Source organism: Lepidochelys kempii, chromosome 1, assembly GCF_965140265.1.
Source record: "Lepidochelys kempii isolate rLepKem1 chromosome 1, rLepKem1.hap2, whole genome shotgun sequence".
NCBI classification, from domain to species: domain Eukaryota; kingdom Metazoa; phylum Chordata; order Testudines; family Cheloniidae; genus Lepidochelys; species Lepidochelys kempii.
Window position 1 is genome coordinate 9,466,069 of NC_133256.1, and position 18,504 is coordinate 9,484,572.

At 47.1% G+C, this 18,504-nt stretch overlaps 1 protein-coding gene across 3 annotated transcripts in view; it reads left to right on the forward strand.

The window, feature by feature from the left end:
* Positions 1 to 18,504, forward strand: part of SLCO2B1 (solute carrier organic anion transporter family member 2B1) — a 109,974-nt gene that overhangs the window by 89,212 nt on the left and 2,258 nt on the right. For 2 of the 3 annotated variants that reach the window (XM_073333933.1, XM_073333923.1), the window contains 3 exons: positions 11,914 to 12,083; positions 14,570 to 14,634; positions 18,252 to 18,372. In XM_073333933.1, coding sequence (XP_073190034.1) covers positions 11,914 to 12,083; positions 14,570 to 14,634; positions 18,252 to 18,372 — 356 coding nt within the window. The remainder of the gene's footprint in view (positions 1 to 11,913; positions 12,084 to 14,569; positions 14,635 to 18,251; positions 18,373 to 18,504) is intronic. The other variant, XM_073333943.1, reaches the window with a different exon arrangement.

The following is an 18,504-nucleotide window of genomic DNA, read 5'->3' on the forward strand; positions in this document are numbered from 1 at the left end:
AAATCAAAATCTTGGAGAGCTAAACTCCACCGAAGAAGTTTTTTGTTAGTTTCCTTGACGGTGTGAAGCCACTTCAGTGCAGCATGGTCGGTTTGCAGGTGGAAACGCCGTCCCCAAACATATGGGCGTAGCTTTTCCAGAGCGTAGACAATGGCATAACATTCTTTTTCAGTGACTGACCAGTTGCTTTCCCTCTCAGACAGTTTTTTGCTGGGAAACACTACAGGGTGGAATTCTTGATCAGGTCCTTTCTGCATTAAAACTGCTCCCACACCACGCTCGGATGCATCTGTGGTTACTAGGAACGGTTTGTCAAAGTCTGGGGCCCTTAGTACAGGGTCAGACATGAGTGTCGCTTTAAGCTTGTTAAAGGCCTTCTGACACTTTCCGGTCCACTGAACAGCATTTGGCTGTTTCTTTTTGGTTAGGTCTGTCAGTGGGGCAGTGATTTGGCTGTAGTGCGGTACAAATCGTCTGTAATAACCGGCCAAGCCTAAGAAGGATTGAACCTGTTTCTTTGACTTTGGGACAGGCCACTTTTGGATAGCATCCACTTTGGCCTGTAGGGGGCTGATAGTTCCTTGACCCACCTGGTGTCCAAGGTAAGTCACTCTGTTTAGGCCTATTTGACACTTCTTAGCCTTAACAGTTAGTCCTGCCTCCCTTATGCGCTCAAGGACTTTTTGTAGATGTTCCAGGTGGTCTGCCCAGGAATCCGAAAATATGGCCACGTCGTCAAGGTAGGCGACTGCATATTCTCCTAATCCCGCTAGGAGACCATCTACAAGTCTTTGGAAAGTGGCGGGTGCATTTCGCAGCCCGAAAGGGAGTACATTAAATTCATACAGCCCAAGATGTGTGATGAAGGCTGACCTTTCCTTGGCAGATTCATCTAGCGGTACCTGCCAGTACCCCTTGGTTAAGTCCAAGGTAGAGATGAACTGGGCCCGTCCCAGTTTCTCTAATAGTTCATCTGTGCGTGGCATTGGATAGTTGTCTGGGCGAGTTACAGCATTTAGCTTACGGTAGTCCACGCAAATCGTATTTCCCCATCTGGTTTGGGAACTAGAACCACTGGAGATGCCCATGCACTTTCAGAGGGGCGGATTACACCCATCTGTAACATATCCTGGATCTCCCGTTCTATAGCAGTTTTAGCTTGAGGAGACACCCGGTAAGGTTGGACCCTAATTGGGTGAGCATTACCTGTGTCAATGGAGTGGTATGCCCGTTCAGTCAGTCCTGGGGTGGCTGAGAACGTTGGCGCGTAGCTAGTGCACAGCTCCTGGATCTGCTGTCGCTGCATACGCCCAAGGGTCATGGAGAGGTTCACCTCTTCCACACCACCAGCACATTTCCCTTCGTAGTAAACACCTTCAGGCCACTCAGCGTCGTCTCCTCCCTGGGCTGTAAACTGACAAACCTTTAATTCTCTGGAATAAAAGGGCTTTAGAGAATTAATATGGTACACCTTAGCTTTCGGTTGGAGGTGGGGAATGCTATGAGATAATTAACAGCTCCCAGGCGCTCCTGGACCGTGAATGGCCTTTCCCACGATGCTTCCATTTTATGGGCCTGGAGCGCCCTTAAGACCATGACCTGGTCTCCTACTTTGAAGGAACGCTCTCTGGCATGTTTATCATACCAGGCTTTTTGCTCTTTTTGAGCATCCTGTAAGTTTTCTCTAGCAAGGGCTAAAGAGGTTCGGAGGGTGTTTTGTAGGTTGGTTACGGTTCTGGGACTGGTTCCGTCTGGGTCTCTGGGACTGGATCCACTACTGCTGTTGCAGACATTGGCCTGGGGTCCGGGTCCATCACCTCTGACTGGGTCCTGATAGAAGTTTCCGGAACAGAGCTAGGCCTCACGGCTTGTTTAGCCTGGCTGCGGGTGACCATTCCCACCCTCTTGGCCTGCTTCACATGATTGGCCAAGTCTTCCCCCAACAGCATGGGGATGGGATAATCATCATAGACTGCAAAAGTCCACATTTCTGACCAGCCCTTGTACTGGACAGGCAACTTGGCTGTAGGCAAATTGAAAGAGTTGGACTTGAAGGGTTGAATCGTCACTTGGATCTCTGGGTTGATTAAATTGGGGTCCACTAAGGAAGCATGGATAGCTGACACTTGTGCTCCGGTGTCCCTCCACGCGGTGACCTTCTTCCCGCCCACACTCACAGTTTCTCTCCGCTCCAAGGGTATCTGGGAGGTATCTGGGCCTGTGGACCTCTGGTGTGATTCCGGTGCAATGAACTGTAATCTGTTGGGGTTCTTGGGGCAGTTGGCCTTTACATGCCCCAGCTCGTTACATTTAAAACATCGTCCAGCTGACGGGTCACTGGGGCGAGGAGGGTTGCTGGAGAACGGGGTGGTGGGACGATAAGGGGTCTGGAGGGTTCTTTGGGAGGTAGATGGGGCTTTGGGCGGCCCCCGGTAATAGGGTGTGGTCTGGGGTGGTCCCTTCTGGTCTCCGCTCCAACTGCGACCAGTTTTCTTCTTCTCTGCCACCTCCACCCATCTGGCTCCAATCTCTCCTGCCTCAATTACAGTTTTGGGTTTCCCATCTAGGATGTATCTTTCTATTTCCTCAGGAACACCCTCTAAGAATTGTTCCATTTGCATTAGGAAGGGCAAATTTACTGGAGATTCAACACTTGCTCCTGATATCCAGGCATCCCAATGTTTCACAATGTGGTAGGCATGTCGGGTAAATGACATGTCTGGTTTCCACCTTAGGGCTCTGAACCTCCGACGAGACTGCTCGGGTGTTATCCCCATTCTGACTCTCGCCTTGGATTTAAACAGTTCATACTTGTTCATGTGTTCTTTAGGCATTTCAGCTGCCACCTCAGCTAAGGGTCCACTGAGCTGCGGCCTCAGCTCTACCATGTATTGGTCAGTAGAGATGTTGTACCCAAGGCAGGCCCTTTCGAAGTTTTCTAAGAAGGCCTCAGTATCATCACCTGCCTTGTAGGTGGGGAACTTTCTGGGATGGGAAGTGGTACCTGGAGAAGGATTGCTAGGGTTTGTTGGTATATTCTGCTGGGCCTTTATCCTCTCCACCTCCTCCACATGCTTCCTCTCTTTTTCCTTCTCCTCCTCCACATGCTTCCTTGCCTCCATTTCCCTCTTGTGGGCAGCCTCCTGTACCTCCTTCTCCAGCCGCAAGAGTTCTATCTGTCTTTCATGTTCCCTTTGTTTTTCCTCAGCCTGAAATTTGGCTAATTCCAGCTGTAGTCGAGCTGAGGATTTGGTCATTCTAACCGCTCTGTTTTTAACTAACTTTACACCCGAGGTTTAGAAACAAACAAACAAAACGTGGCTGTAAAATTTTGCTGTGCTGGAATAGAATACCTATTCTCTGATAGTGACTGTCAGCCTACAGAAAAAGACAATTCCCTTGTCTCTGCTCTGGGCCCAGATTAAAGCAAAAAACCTCCAATTACTTGGAAACCTGCTTACCCAGCCCAAAGAAAAAGCAAATGGGTAGAACACACACCCCCTATTTACTTTTAGGAAGAAAAGAAAAAAAAACCCTCTGGGTTGGAAGACTGTGAATTTCCCTGCAGGAGTTAAGTACCCTGCCTCCAGGCAAAGAAAACCTGCAATTCACAAGATAATCCCCTTTTGTCTCTGCTTGGCCACAAAGCAGAGAGAAACCAAGCTGCTTTCAGTTTCAAAGCTGCTTTCTGGACTTCCTAAAAATTCCTTTTTAAAATCTCTATTTCTAGTATAAAAAATCTCAACTGGATCTCAAAATGATTTCAGGTTAATCCCACCACTGTGCCACCATGTCAAGGTTCCTCCCCCACTCTGAACTCTAGGGTACAGATGTGGGGACCTGCATGAAAAACCTCCTAAGCTTATCTTTACCAGCTTAGGTCAAAACTTCCCCAAGGTACAAAATATTACACCCGTTATCCTTGGACTGGCCGCTACCACCACCAAACTAATACTGGTTACTGGGGAAGAGCTGTTTGGACGCGTCCTTCCCCCCAAAATAATTCCCAAAACCTTGCACCCCACTTCCTGGACAAGGTTTGGTAAAAAGCCTCACCAATTTGCCTAGGTGACTACAGACCCAGACCCTTGGATCTTAAGAACAATGAACAATTCTCCCAACACTTGCACCCCCCCTTTCCTGGGAAATGTTGGATAAAAAGCCTCACCAATTTGCATAGGTGACCACAGACCCAAACCCTTGGATCTGAGAACAATGAAAAAGCATTCAGTTTTTTACAAGAAGACTTTTAATAAAAAATAGAAGTAAATAGAAATAAAGAAATCCCCCCTGTAAAATCAGGATGGTAGATATCTTACAGGGTAATTAGATTCAAAAACATAGAGAATCCCTCTAGGCAAAACCTTAAGTTACAAAAAAGATACACAGACAGAAATAGTTATTCTATTCCGCACAATTCTTTTCTCAGCCATTTAAAGAAATCATAATCTAACACATACCTAGCTAGATTACTTACTAAAAGTTCTAAGGCTCCATTCCTGGTCTATCCCTGGCAGAAACCAGCATACAGACAGACCCAGACCCTTTGTTTCTCTCCCTCCTCCCAGCTTTTGAAAGTATCTTGTCTCCTCATTGGTCATTTTGGTCAGGTGCCAGCGAGGTTACCTTTAGCTTCTTAACCCTTTACAGGTGAGAGGAGCTTTCCCCTGGCCAGGAGGGATTTCAAAGGGGTTTACCCTTCCCTTTATATTTATGACATCTTGTTTGGAGCATGTGCATGGGAGACAGGTGTCTTAGGGTTGTATTCCTGACTCTGCCGTGACTTTTGGCAAGTCATCTAAACTCTTTATGACCCAGCTTCCTTATAAAACAGACACAATAATACCTCACTCAAGGTGGCTTTAATTAACCTTAACTAATTACTGTTTGTAGAAGTGCAGAGTGTTATCTTCTAAAAGAAAATCACACACTCAACTGTCTGTTGAACTCAAACTGAAAAGACTGCAGGGCTCAGATTAATACATATGGCCCCAGGAAGCCAAGACATTTCAAACCTGGTGCTGACATCACACATTCATGTGCTACAGACCACAAATATATTTACCCAATAAATCACACACACACTTGGGGAGGCCACTTCCACTTGAGTTAAAGGAGCACTTCCTTAGCTGGCTATTGACATAGTGAGATTTCCTGTTGTGCTAAGTTAGCACAGGTGGAAAGACTGGTGTCCCAAAGAGTTTACAATCTAACTAGACAAGATAAACAGCACACAACCAAAATGCCAGAGGTGCAAGTCTTTCTTGTTAAGGCTTGTCTTCATTACCCGCTGGATCCACGGGCAGTGATCAAGCCAGCGGGGGTCAATTTATCGCGTCTAGTCTAGATGCGATAAATCGACCGCCAAGTGCTCTCCCATTGACTCTGGTACTCCACCAGGGCGAGAGGCGCAGGTGGAGTTGACAGGAGAGCGTCAGCTGTTGACTTACCACAATGAAGATACCGTGGTAAGTAGATCTAAGTACGTCAACTTCAGCTACATTAGTCATGTAGCTGAAGTTGCGTAACTTGGATCGATTCCCCCCCTTAGTGTGGACCAGGCCTTAGTGACAATCTACAATCGATAAATGTAATCTAAAGCATTTTAACACTGATCTACACCGTGCCTCAGAACATCTGCTTTTTTTTCTAAACAAAAGCAGTTGGCCCAGATGGAAACGCCTCTTGTTCTCGTGGAGAACGTCGGGTAAGTGCAGAGGGTGATGTGCACACGTTGTTTGTTGCCCTTTTGCCAGTATGGGTGTGACACTTTGGGCATTCACCCAGACCAATAGCGGTTGTGTCACCACCCGCCCTTTGACCCTGGATGCTTCTGTGCTGTATAGCTTTGGTTCAGAGCCCTGGCAGCCTGCTCCCAGCACGCTGAACTCAGCCTGGCTTCCACCAGCCTGGTTACTCCTTGCAGGGTGACATCAACAGCCCCTCCAGACCCGAGTCTCCCCAGAACCGTCTCCTTTGAAGTGCTCAGCCCCTCTCACTGTAGCACTCACAAAACCTTATGAAGTTTGTTGCTTCTTTTAAGAGAGTTCACAGCATGAGCTTATTAGTTTGGCCAAGGGTTTTACTCCTCAGTTTGAAACACAGCCCTGAGTTGGTTTTGTCACAAAACAGGATTACGCTTATGAACGCAGAACAGACATCTAGGTGATACCAAAACGGACGGAATTGGGATAGAAATGGTTACAAACAAAGCATAAAAAATAGACTGCCGAGACTAAAACCTCACTGAACAACCTCGAGTCATTTGGTCAAAGTCATTTTCTCCCCACAGTTGTTCTTCCAGCAGGGCTGGCCAGTTCTTAGCCAGGATCGAACACAGAGCTCAAAGCACTTAGTTTCTTTGTCTCTTCAAGTGACGGATGCCAAATGGCTTTCTCTCTCTGCTCCTATCCTCAAAGTTTATCTTTGTTTTCAAGGGCTCAGCTTGCTGTGTCCATCAGGGAGCTGACGCCGTGTTAACTTTTGCAGTCTCCTCTCCCCCACTGTGAGAGTTAAGTGGCTATCTCCCCCACGCGCTAGGTTGTGAGCTTTGTTTACCTTTTATGTAAATGTACTTCCCCTGTCTCTTTGCTCAGTTTACGCTGGAGACACATTCAAGCAGGCAGGACCACATCCCTTTGTCTAGGGCAGGATGACTTAAGCCCTACCTGCCACACAAATTTTAAGGACATATTTCCAGTCCATAGATATAGTTTTCTGTATAGCATCTGTACATATGCCACTCAGTAGTGTTAATCAGCAGTGTGTTACCAGTTTGTATATCATACCTTGCATGACACCTTTTAGATGCAGATTATAACAATGGTGAGTTGGGGTATACTGAGCTGGTCAGGCCAGCTGGAGACTCACTGCTAAATACCAGGGAGCCCTTTGTCTTCTGGCATTGGGGTGCTCTAGGGATCACAGTAGGTTTGTCACATTTCTTTCTGGCGCATGTGAAATGTCTTTAACAAGCTCCAGCGAGTGCCAACAGCTTTCTTAAACATGCTTCTATAGCAGTGGATGCAGTGAACATGTCACCTCTTGTTCAACATCCTCCCCTTGTGGGCAGAGAGAGGAGTGAATGTACAGTACACCTTGGCTCTGACTTATGGGTGCCACGTACATTTGGTTTCACGGCTATGCTGTCGACATCAGGAAGCAGCAGATAAAAATCTCACTAGCCCCATTTTTAGTTGAATGCTCTCTTAAAACCTGGAGTATCAATCATTATGACCCCTGCTCTGTACGATAACAAGAATGATCCTGCATTTATATAGGGCCTTCCTTCTACATGGGACCCAAATCACTTCACAAACGTCATTAATTCTACAGACTATGAGGCAGATCAGGGCGAGAGTTCTGGGAGCTCGCTCTGTAACTGCCCTTTGTGCCAGTATCACCGTGATTGGTCAAACCCTGGTTTAGTGCACGTGAGCAAAACTCCCTCTACCGGTAACCCTTTGCAACTAACAGCCTGGCACTCGCTCGTGACTGGGACTCGATCTCCTGTGGACCTAAGGTCTCAGGACAAACTTGACTTAGAGATACCATGTGGGATGGGGCATCCAGGCCTCACAACGGCGAGGCTCCAGGAGGTTAATGAGGGCTTATGGATCCAGCTGGCCCACCCTGCTACACATGTAGCAGATGTCAGGAGTGGAGAGGAGAGGTAAAAGGAGGAGAGCAGCTAAGTTTGGGGCTGACCAGGAAGGGGAGCAGAGCTCTGCTTCTCCCTTCGTGAGAGAAGCCTGCTTTCAGCCGAGTGTCTGTGACAGCTTACTGCCAAGATGAGCCTCCTAATGGATGGGAGGACTGGGCCCAGGAAGACAGGCTAAACAGACTGGCTGCACGAAGACAAGCCCTGAGTAGAAAGGTGGGGTCCTGCTGAAGACGTCTCAGACAACCCTGGTTTTGAGTCCATAGAATTCCTTTATTTTTGGACTTCAGTACCCCAGAAGGATGGGACTCAAGTGTGCCTGAGCTGGAAGGCTAAAGCATCACTGCCCTGAACCCTTGAGAAGTGACAGCCGACTATCGGAGACCCTGTTGTGGGGGCCCACAAGGGGCACCACAGAGGTAGGCCCTGTCACACAGTGATTTACAGTCCCCAGTCAAGACTCCTTCTAGAGGCTGTCCCCAGTCAAGATCACAGCTTGCTACATACTAACAACTGACGGAGTTGTTCCTTTAGCTGAAGTAATTGATATATGGATGGTTCTGTGAGGGGAGCCTGCAGAGCAGCTGTCTGTGCTGTACCTGTTTTGTGAATACACATCTCAGCCACAGGCTGTAAATCCAGTCCCTTTCACAAGCTCTCCCTTCACTCTCTGTTTGTTTAAAGGTCTATTTTAAAGAATGAGCTCCTTGTAACATCAAAGTCAGTAGAGACTAAAAATAGAGAAACTGGAAAAATCTATATCCCATGCCCACAATCTGTTCTCTTCACTAACAATATGTTGGTTATTTTTGTCCCTCTCTCGAAGGTGAGGCTTTGCATTCTCCCCCATCCCCCAGCCCAAGCAGCGCTTTCTAATTTAATATTTCATTCAGTTTGGGTTTAGTGAAAGCAAGCGATTAATGGCCATGGCTAGAACCAGGCACAGTGGGAACATGCAGACAAGCCTCTCAAAGTTACCCACTCCAACCCTGACAGCGGCCTTCAGCCCTGACCTGTGGGAGACTTGTTCACACCCCAGGCCTAAGCACTGACTGACAGCTATGCTGCATCTGGTGCTTTTGTGATGTATTTATCTTGTATTCTTTTGGTTTAGACATAAGATGACACTCTAACCAAGAGCTGCCCGCGTCCATGGTCCTGGAACAGAGATGGAAATTAATAGGATCAAATTCATGCCATTATGCTGTATAACAAAAGATTTTGCATTCCATCCAAAGTAAATAAATAGCCAACCCCCATGCTCTATTAGTAGAAATTCCCTCCAGCTCTGGGATAAGAGATCCCTCCATTCTGATTGACAGTCACTCATCGCAGCCTGCCGGGCCCTCTCTGAAAAAAAGGAACAAAAGCATTCCAAGCCAGGGATTGCAGATGTGTTAGGAACACCTCATGGTCAATGGTGTCTAAGGCAGTTGACAGATCTAATAAAATCAGAATGGATATCTTATTCTTGTGTGTGAAGAAGTTCATTTGCAAACTGTGCTGGGATCTACCAACTTAAGGAATCAGGTCACAAATGAATTTAAGGTTCTGAGGGCCATCAACTTCACAGCTTCATTGGCCCATGGATGGGTCTTTGTATAGACCTTTCAGACAGATTGATATAGTTTTGTAAAGCACAGAACTAAAGTGAGGCCATAAAATAGATCAGAGACATAGGTTAACCAGATTAGGTAGAAGTTAAAGGTTACACAGGCAACACAGGGGTATCATTAACACCAAGCCATCCGTATAACTTTAGAGCTTCCTCAAAAAAAAAAGGAGTACTTGTGGCACCTTACAGACTAACAAATTTATTTGAGCATAAGCTTTCGTGAGCTACAGCTCACTTCATCGGATGCATTCAGTGGAAAATACAGTGGGGAGATTTATATACATAGAGAACATGAAACAATGCGTGTTACCATACACACTGTAACGAGAGTGATCACTTAAGGTGAGCTATTACCAGCAGGAGAGAAAAAAAGCCTTTTGTCGTGATAATCAAGGTGGGCCATTTCCAGCAGTTGACAAGAACGTCTGAGGAACAGTGGGGTGGGGGTGAGGGGAATAAACATGGGGAAATAGTTTTACTTTGTGTAATGACCCATCCACTCCCAGTCTTTATTCAAGCCTAAGTTAATTGTATCCAGTTTGCAAATTAATTCCAATTCAGCAGTCTCTTCTTGGAGTCTGTTTTTGACTTCCTGACTCAGTTACAGCATGCTGCTAAAGACACTGGTTCTTTTCTCAAGCTCTGAGAGCAAATTCTTCAGGATACAGAATCCTATTGGCCAGTCCTATTACCATTGCAGTCCACAGCAAAACTCTCATTTCTCTTCAGTTTCTATTCCACTCAGAACGAGAGAAAACCTCCTTTCTGGACAGAGAAATGTTCTCATTCAAGAATGCGTTGGTATATTGAAAGTAGCCTCCAGTATTGATTTCCACCTCTTCACCAATAAGGTTCCAACTTTTATAGGGCATAATTAACTATTCCGTTCTACATAGGTTTTTATAACTAAACTCGTAACCACCTGGAGTTCCATCTGTGGTGTAATGAAAGCACGTTGAACTTGAAATGTTGTCCATAACACTGCATGCTGGAGACAGTAACTGTCATTAGCAATGAGATAGGATCTTGCACATGCTGTTGAAAGTGAAAGATAGGACGCAATTACCTCACTTACAATGATTAAATATTCAAGCACAGCCTTTTCGTCTGAGCCACTCTCTGTTTCGTATGTTTCATGTAGCAGATTGGATAGATAATTTTATTGACTATTTGTAGGTATTTTACTAACTATGTAATTCAAAAGAACCGGTAAGATGGGCACACATCTGTTCTTTAATTGGTCCATGTTTCCAGAGTTTTGCATCAGTAAGGACTGCAGGATTTGGCCCAGATTGTAAATAATAGAACATTTCTTATGGAGCTGTGATATCAGAGAATGGGAGGGGAAGTGGGAAACCAGTGTCTATCACTGGGGAGAGACTGGTCTCCTGTAGATACCAAGAATTCAGTTGGTTCTGGGAGCTTAATCATTGATCATCCCATTGAGGTGGGGGAAGCAAAACTTGCCCCTTCCTTGATGGAGCAATCTAAGGGAAATTCTCCATGCAATCCTCCCTCAGTGTTCTGCCCCAGATCTGCTCCAACAACTGTTTCTGCAGGAAGGTTTAATGCAGGCAAATGGATAAGTTTGATTTAATTTTTTAACAAGCTATTGATGAGATCTTTCATAACAGATGAAACTATCCCAAGAATCAGAGTTTGTTTCCGGTGCCAAGGTATTCAGCTGCAGGGAAAATGATGTCATTACAATAAATTAGTGCATAAACATCTCAAACACACAATAGACGTGAAACATTGGACTGAAAGCACAAACCCTGAGGAATCACTACAAGAACGGGTGGGGAGGAGCCCTACACAGGGGCTGGCATGACTGATAATAGAAATGTCTCTGGAAAAGGAATATTACTAGATGGTTTCTAAAAGTGAGGAGCCCAGAGTCACCCCCATGGAGCCCTGATGTCTACAGAGGGCCCCCCTGTGGGTGAAAGGATCTGTGCAGGCCAGACTCCTTTGTGGACTTGGGGCCTAACAAAAAAAAAGGAAGCAAATTTCATGCTTCAGGACAGAAGCAGGGGTCAAGAAGGTGTGTTCCATAGGCGCCAACTCCATGGGTGCTCCAGGGCTGGAGCACCCACGGGGAAAAATAGTGGGTTCTCAGCACCCACTGGTGGTCCCACCGATCAGCTTCTCCCCCTCCCTCCCAGCACCTCCCGCCCTCCATTATCAGCTGTTCAGGAGGTGCTGGGGGAGCAGGGGGTGGAGTGAGGGCGGGGCCCGCTCAGGGAAGGGAGCAGAACAAGGCGGGAAGGGGCAGGGTGGGAAGAGGTGGGATGGGGGTGGGGTTGGGGAAAGGAGTGGAGTGGGGGCAGGGCCTGGGGCAGAGTGGGAGTCAAGCACCCCCTGGGAAATGACAAAGTTGGTGCCGGGGGCATGTTCCCTTCCTTACTGCAGTCTGCCACTGGCCCGCTATAATAGTATTGAATTCTTTGCCTTCATCAGAAGCCTCAGATGCTAGTTACTGCTGGAGGCTGAATATGTGACTAAATAGACCCATGGTGTGATTTAGCAGGCCAAATCCTAGGTTATCTATATCTGTGCCTCCAATTACAGCTGGCTGCAGTGCCTTGTATTTCCGATGGCTTCCCCCATCTCAGCATCTTCTTTGCTCTCTTTTCAGAACTATACAAACTGCAGGTGCATCTCTGCAAATGGGGCTGAAGGATCCGCCTCTCCTGGGACCTGTGGCACAAATTGCTTCCACCTCCTCTTACCCTTTGTTGTACTTTCCTGTCTGGCTGGAATCCTGGCAAGCACTTCACACACACCATCCTTCATGCTCATCCTGAGGTAATGTAGGCGGGATCGTCACCACTCTCGCACCACGGGCTCTATCCGGCATCTCCCCTTCTCTGTAGAACACTCTGGAGCTGGGATGAGGAGGCTGAGTTTTAAAAACCCAAAACCATTGTGGGCTCAGATCTGGGAGCTATTTTATCCAAACCACAAACATTCAGGGAGTGGCAGGCATAAGGGTTAAATTCAGAGCGTCCATCTTGGCACATCTCTATTGTATTTATCCACACTTAACCATAGATATTGTTATTTATAGTGTGGCCATGCCTAGAGATCCCAGTCAGGGGTCATGGCCCCAGCATGCTAGGCCCTGTACAAGGGAGGAAATGGAGCCCTAGAGGGCTCACAGTCTAGGGTTATGACAAGACACTGCAGGTGGATAAGTAGATAGACAGGGACCGGGGAGGGTGGTGATAAGGTAACAGTGAAGATGGGTTCATTTGCGTATCGGCCTGATTCTGATCCCCAATTGATTTTACAGCAGTGTAACTGCACTGGGGCTCACTCCCCACTGCCTTGCACCTGATTTACCCCAGTGCAAAGTAAGGGTAAAAGTGGGTGTAAAGTGCTACCAGATCAGCATGACAGCATTTCCTACATGCACTGTGCCCAGGTGTTAGTGAAGGCAGTGGAGGATAAGGCCCAGTGACTTCACTGGAGTTATAGCTGATGCCATCCCGGTCTATGTCTCGCCATCCATCATCTGTAGCTATCCTCATCTAAATCTGCTTCTGTCTTTCTCCTTGTTTCTCTCTGTCTTTCTTAAAGTGTCTCCATCTTTACACTATAGCAAATCACCAAGACAGAAGGGCAGGTAAGCACACCATGTTCTTCCCCCTTCGGCTCTTGACCTAGTAGCTCAGTTTGCTAGCAGGTATGGGAAGCTCTGTCATGTGTCTGAATGTCAAATAGTGCTAGAAACAAAGAACTGCTTTACACTGAAGTGTCAGAGCAGGAGAAATCATTGGGACTGATGTTTGCCTCACACAGACCCTTACAACAGGCTGTGCCTTGTATTAGGAGATCTGGCGGAGCACCTCTCACAGCAGGTTTCAGGTGCGCTTTGACTATACAGGCTCTTTCCATCTCTTTAACCAGAGCAGCTAAATCCTTTGCAGAGTTAAAGAACAAGTCATCAACACTAGCCAATGTGATGTGTATTGTGGTGGCACCTTACAGTGCTGAGCAGCTGTCAACATTTCAACATCATTAACCTCCCAGGGACTGGGACATTCTTGGCTGGTTCAGTGAAATGGTTACTCTGTCGGTCATAGCCCATGGAAGTTGCGCTGCTCAGAATTTGTGACACCAGGGGCTACACGGGCAGCTTGGGAGCCAGAGGCCTGTACCTTACTCTCCTATAGATTTTACAATAAAAAACAAATGGACACATCCATCATTTCAGTTTATACAGTCTCATTCCTCAAAGGAATTCCTAAAACCCTCCAATGACGGAGATTCCACAACCTCCACAGGCAATCTATTCCAGTGCCTAACCACCCTGACAGTTAGGAAGCTTTTCCTTATGTCCAAGCTAAACCTCCCTTGCTGCAAATTAAGCCCATTGCTTCTTGTCCTATCCTCAGAGGTTAAGGAGAACAGTTTTTCACCTTCCTTCTTGTAACAATCTTTTATGTACTTGAAAACTGTTATCATGTCCCTTCTCTTCTCCAGACTAAACAAATCCTGTTATTTCAATCTTTCCTCACAGGTCTGTTTTTGCAACAGTGTTACACTGTTAACTCATATTTAGCTTGTGATTCACTATAACTCCCAGATCCCTTTCCACAGTACTACTTTCTAGGCAGTTATTTCCCATTTTGTATGTGTGCAACTGATCGTTCCTTCCTAAGTGGAGTACTTTGCATTTGTCCATATTAAATTTCATCCTGTTTACTTCAGACCATTTCTCCAGTTTGTCCAGATTATTTTAACCTTATCCTCCAAAACACTTGCAACCCCTCCCAGCTTGGTATCATCCGCAAACTCTAGGCCACCATCTAAATCATTGATGAAGTTATTGAACAGAATCAGACCCAGAACTGATCCATGTGGTACCCCACTTATGCCCTTCCAGCTTGACTGTAAACCAACTCTCTGGGAATGGATTTTTTTATTGTCATTACATTTGAGCACCAAATACATGCTAGGTGCCAAAATGAACATCTAAATATTTGGCCAACTGATACGTCAGGAGATGCCCAAAATCCTAGCCTTGTCCTCTGCTATTACAGAATATGTTAAACAAATGAATACAAGGAAATAACATTAACCTTTGAAAACATGTTACAGTAAATAATATAAAAGAATGGAGAGATTATAAGAACTAACCAAAACATCATGGCTGTGATATATCTGATGGCGCAGTCTGCCCTTAGTTACGCACATACAAGATTTGCATGGATGTAACAAAGGGCCATATTTGTTCCTATTTCTGTGTAGAGGGATGTACTAATTCCTCTTTTGTTTTTGCTTTTCAGGAGTGTTCAGCCTGAAGATAAGTCATTTGCTATTGGGATACAGTTCCTGCTGCTGAGAGTTTTTGGTAAATTAAAATTTGTTGTTATGTAGCATTGAAAAGTCATAAGATATTTTGTATTCACATGTATCAGATGGGACATCAATAGAAATACTCAGGTGCTACAAAAGAAGGGTATTGTTGATTCAGTTGGGGTCACATTTTTCTCAGGTAAGGCAACCTAAACCTCCCCCACTGCAACTTGAGTCCATTGCTCCTTGTTCTCTCATCTGCTACCACTGAGAACAGCCGAGCTCCAGCCTCTCTGGAACTCCCCTTCAAGTAGTTGAAGACTGCTATCAAAACTCCCCTCACTCTTCTCTTCTGCAGACTAAATAAACTGAGTTACCTCAGCCTCTCCTCATAAGACCTATGCCCCAGCCCCGTAATCATTTTAGTTGTCCTCTGCTGGACTCTCTCCAATTTGTCCACATCCTTTCTGTAGTGGGGGGCCCAAAACTGAACGCAGTACTCCAGATTTGGCCTCACCAGTGCCGAATAGAGGGGAATAATCACTTGCCTCAATCTGCTGGCAATGCTCCTACTAATGCAGTCCAATATGCAGTTAGCCTTCTTGGCAACAAGGACACACTGCTGACTCATATCCAGCTTCTCATCCACTGTAATCCCCAGGTCCTTTTTTGCAGAACTGCTGCCTAGCCATTCGGTCCCCAGACTGTAGCGGTGCATGGGATTCTTCCATCCTAAGTGCAGGACTCTGCACTTGTCCTTGTTGAACCTCATCAAATTTCTTTTGGCCCAATCCTCCAATTTGTCTGGGTCACTCTGGACCCTATACCTACCCTCCAGCATATCTACCTCTCCCCCCATCTTACTGTCATCTGAAAACTTGCTGAACATCCATCCCATCATCCAAATCGTTTACGAAGATGTTGAACAAAACCGGCCCTGGGACTGACCCCTGGGGCACTCCGCTTGATACTGGCTGCCAACTAGATATCGAGCTGTTGATCACTACCTGTTGAGTCCAACAATCTAGCCAGCTTTCTATCCACCTTATAGGCCATTTTTCCAATCCATACTTCTTTAACTTGCTGGCAAGAATACTGTGGGAGATCGTATTAAAAGCTTTGCTAAAGTCACATCCACTTTCCCCATATCCACAGAGCCAGTTATCTCATCATAGAAGGCAATCAGGTTGGTCAGGCATGACTTGCCCTTGGTGAATCCATGTTGACTGTTCATGATCACCTTCCTCTCCTCCAAGTGCTTCAAAATGGATTCCTTGAGGACCTGCTCCATGATTTTGCCAAGGACGGAAGTGAGGCTGACCGGTCTGTAGTTCCCCGGGTTATCTTTCTTCCCTTTTTTAAAGATGGGCACTATATTTGCCTATTTCCAATCGTCCGGGACCTCCCCCAGTCGCCACAAGTTTTCAAAGATAATGGCCAATGGCTCTGCAATCACATCAGCCAACTCCCTCAGCACCCTTGGATGCATTAGATCTGGACCCATGGACTTGTGCATGTCCAGCTTTTCTAAATAGTCCTTAGCCTGTTCTTTCACCACTGAGGGCTGCTCACCTTCTCCCCATACTGTTTGCCCAGTGCAGCAGTCTGGGAGCTGACCTTGTCTGTGAAGACCAAGGCAAAAAAAGCATTGAGTACTTCAACTTTTTCCACATCATCTGTCTCTAGGTTGCCTCCCCCATTCAGTAAGGGTCTCACACTTTCCCTGATCATCTTATTGTTGCTAACATATCTGTATCTTCTTGTTACCCTTTACAACCCTTGCTAGCTGCAACTCCAGTTGTGCCTGATTACACCCCTGCATGATCGAGCAATATTGTTATACTCCTCCCTAGTCATCTGTCCAAATTTCCACTTCTTGTAAGCTTCCTTTTTGAGTTTAAGCTCACCGAAGATTTCACTGTTAAGCCAAGCTGGTCTCCTGCAATATTTGCTGTTCTTTCTGCACAGCGGGATGGTTTGTTCCTGCACCTCAATAAGGCGTATTTAAAATATAGCTAGCTATCCTGGACTTCTTGCCCCCTCATATTAGCTTCCCAGGGCATTCAATTCAAATAATTGTTTTTCTTATTGCAGTCATGAATTTTTACCTGGAGAACACTGGTATATGTCCCAGAAGTCCTAACAATGCACATTTTCACACAATACAGTATGGACAGGAAGAAGTGAGCCTACAATTGCAATAATACCTGGATTGTGTGAATGTCCCTTATATAAAAATGACATAAAAAGCCCATCACATCTGGCTTAACCCCAGCCAATGCAGGATTGTTCCTTAAAGCAGTATTTAACAAGCCTGTAGCTGCCTATAATATTGTGGTTGTAGCTATGTTGCAAAGCGTGGCCATTCTGCAATGACAGACCAGACGGAATTAAGTCTAGCCTGGTAGAAATGCAGGTTTGGGACCTTGATGTCTCATTCCATTCTCAACTATAGTAACTTTTAGACAGAAAGTATGTGAACAGCCACTCCAAGGTGCTGGAGGATGTTTCTTCTAACTGGTTAAGGCCTTTTCTAGTGTCTGGCCCACAGACAACTTGTGGCTCGTGATACTGGGAGGGCACAATGTAAAGGGGGGTGGACACTTGACCGTCCCACATGTTGCCTCTGGGAGGAACTTCCAGCACCACCTCCCTGGGCCAAGGCAGCCAATCCCAACAGCTCCTGGGTGGCTAGGGCCACAGGAGTGGGTACCACATGCCTCTGGGCCTGGCTGGAGGCCCAGGGAGATCACAGCACCAGTGTCTCCCTGGAGCTTGTGAACACCTCAGCAGGGGAGGCATAGGCAATGACCCTACCTCTGGCTGAACAGAGGCCAGGGAACCTGTTCCCGGCACCTTCTCCAGTGATCACCTGCCTTGTGCCCAGCCCAGGACAGCCGCGCTCTCCCCACTTCACCAGAGTTACCTGCCAGGAGTGACGGGGGCAGGGCTCTGTCCTTCTCACATTGTGCCTTCCCGCAGCACATTTCCAGCTCGCTCACCCACTCTCCCTGGCAGCCAGGCCTGGGCAGGAAATGGAGGGGGTGGGACAGAGCCACTTCTCATGCCACTTCTCATGCCAGCTCATGGCGGCTGCTCCACGTCGCTGCCTCTGTGCAGCACGGCAGCTGCCTGAGGGAGATCCCAGCTACTCCCCGCCCAGGCCCAATTGCCGGGGTCAGGGGGCAAGCGAGCCAGAAACTTGCCGTGGTGGGGGAGGGGGAGCTCCAGTTCACTCGGCCCCTGTCCCCAGCAGTGGACCCTGGGCAGGGAGCAGAGGGGGCTGGACACCCCCTGCCCCCCAGCAGGGTTCTCACAGGCAGCCGCTGTGCTGCACAGAGCAGCGACCTGGAGTGGCCACCCTCAGCCGGCATGAGAAGCAGCTCCATTCACCCCTTCCACTCCCCACCCGGGCCCAGCTGCCAGGGACAGGGGCTTAACATGCCAGGGGGCAACATCCCAGGCAAGCCAAGCAGAAATCAGGGGCGGGGGGGGGACACTTGACCCGCATGCCCCCCTATGTTTCGCCTATGCCAAGAAGACACCAGCCGGGCCACCAGCCATTCTGAAATCAGTTTAATGTGGTTTTGAAAAATGGTAGGATGGGGTCTGCCCTAACAGAAAGCAATGCGTCTCATTTGACAAACCAAGTGCCCTGTGCTTGTTTTCCAGCCTGGATGCCAGGACCGGTGCTTTATGGCAGTGCCATTGACACAACCTGCATCCTGTGGGAAAAGAAGTGCAAGAAGAACGCAGCTTGCAGATATTATGACAATGATCTCTTCAGACAAAGGTATGGCCCCTGTGAGGCTCCATCAGACACTGCCTGTCCTGAGGGGTTGTCTACATTACAGGGGCTACAGGGGCATAGCTACAGCACCACAGCTATGCCATAATCCTGAAGCGTAGGTACACACTACAGCAA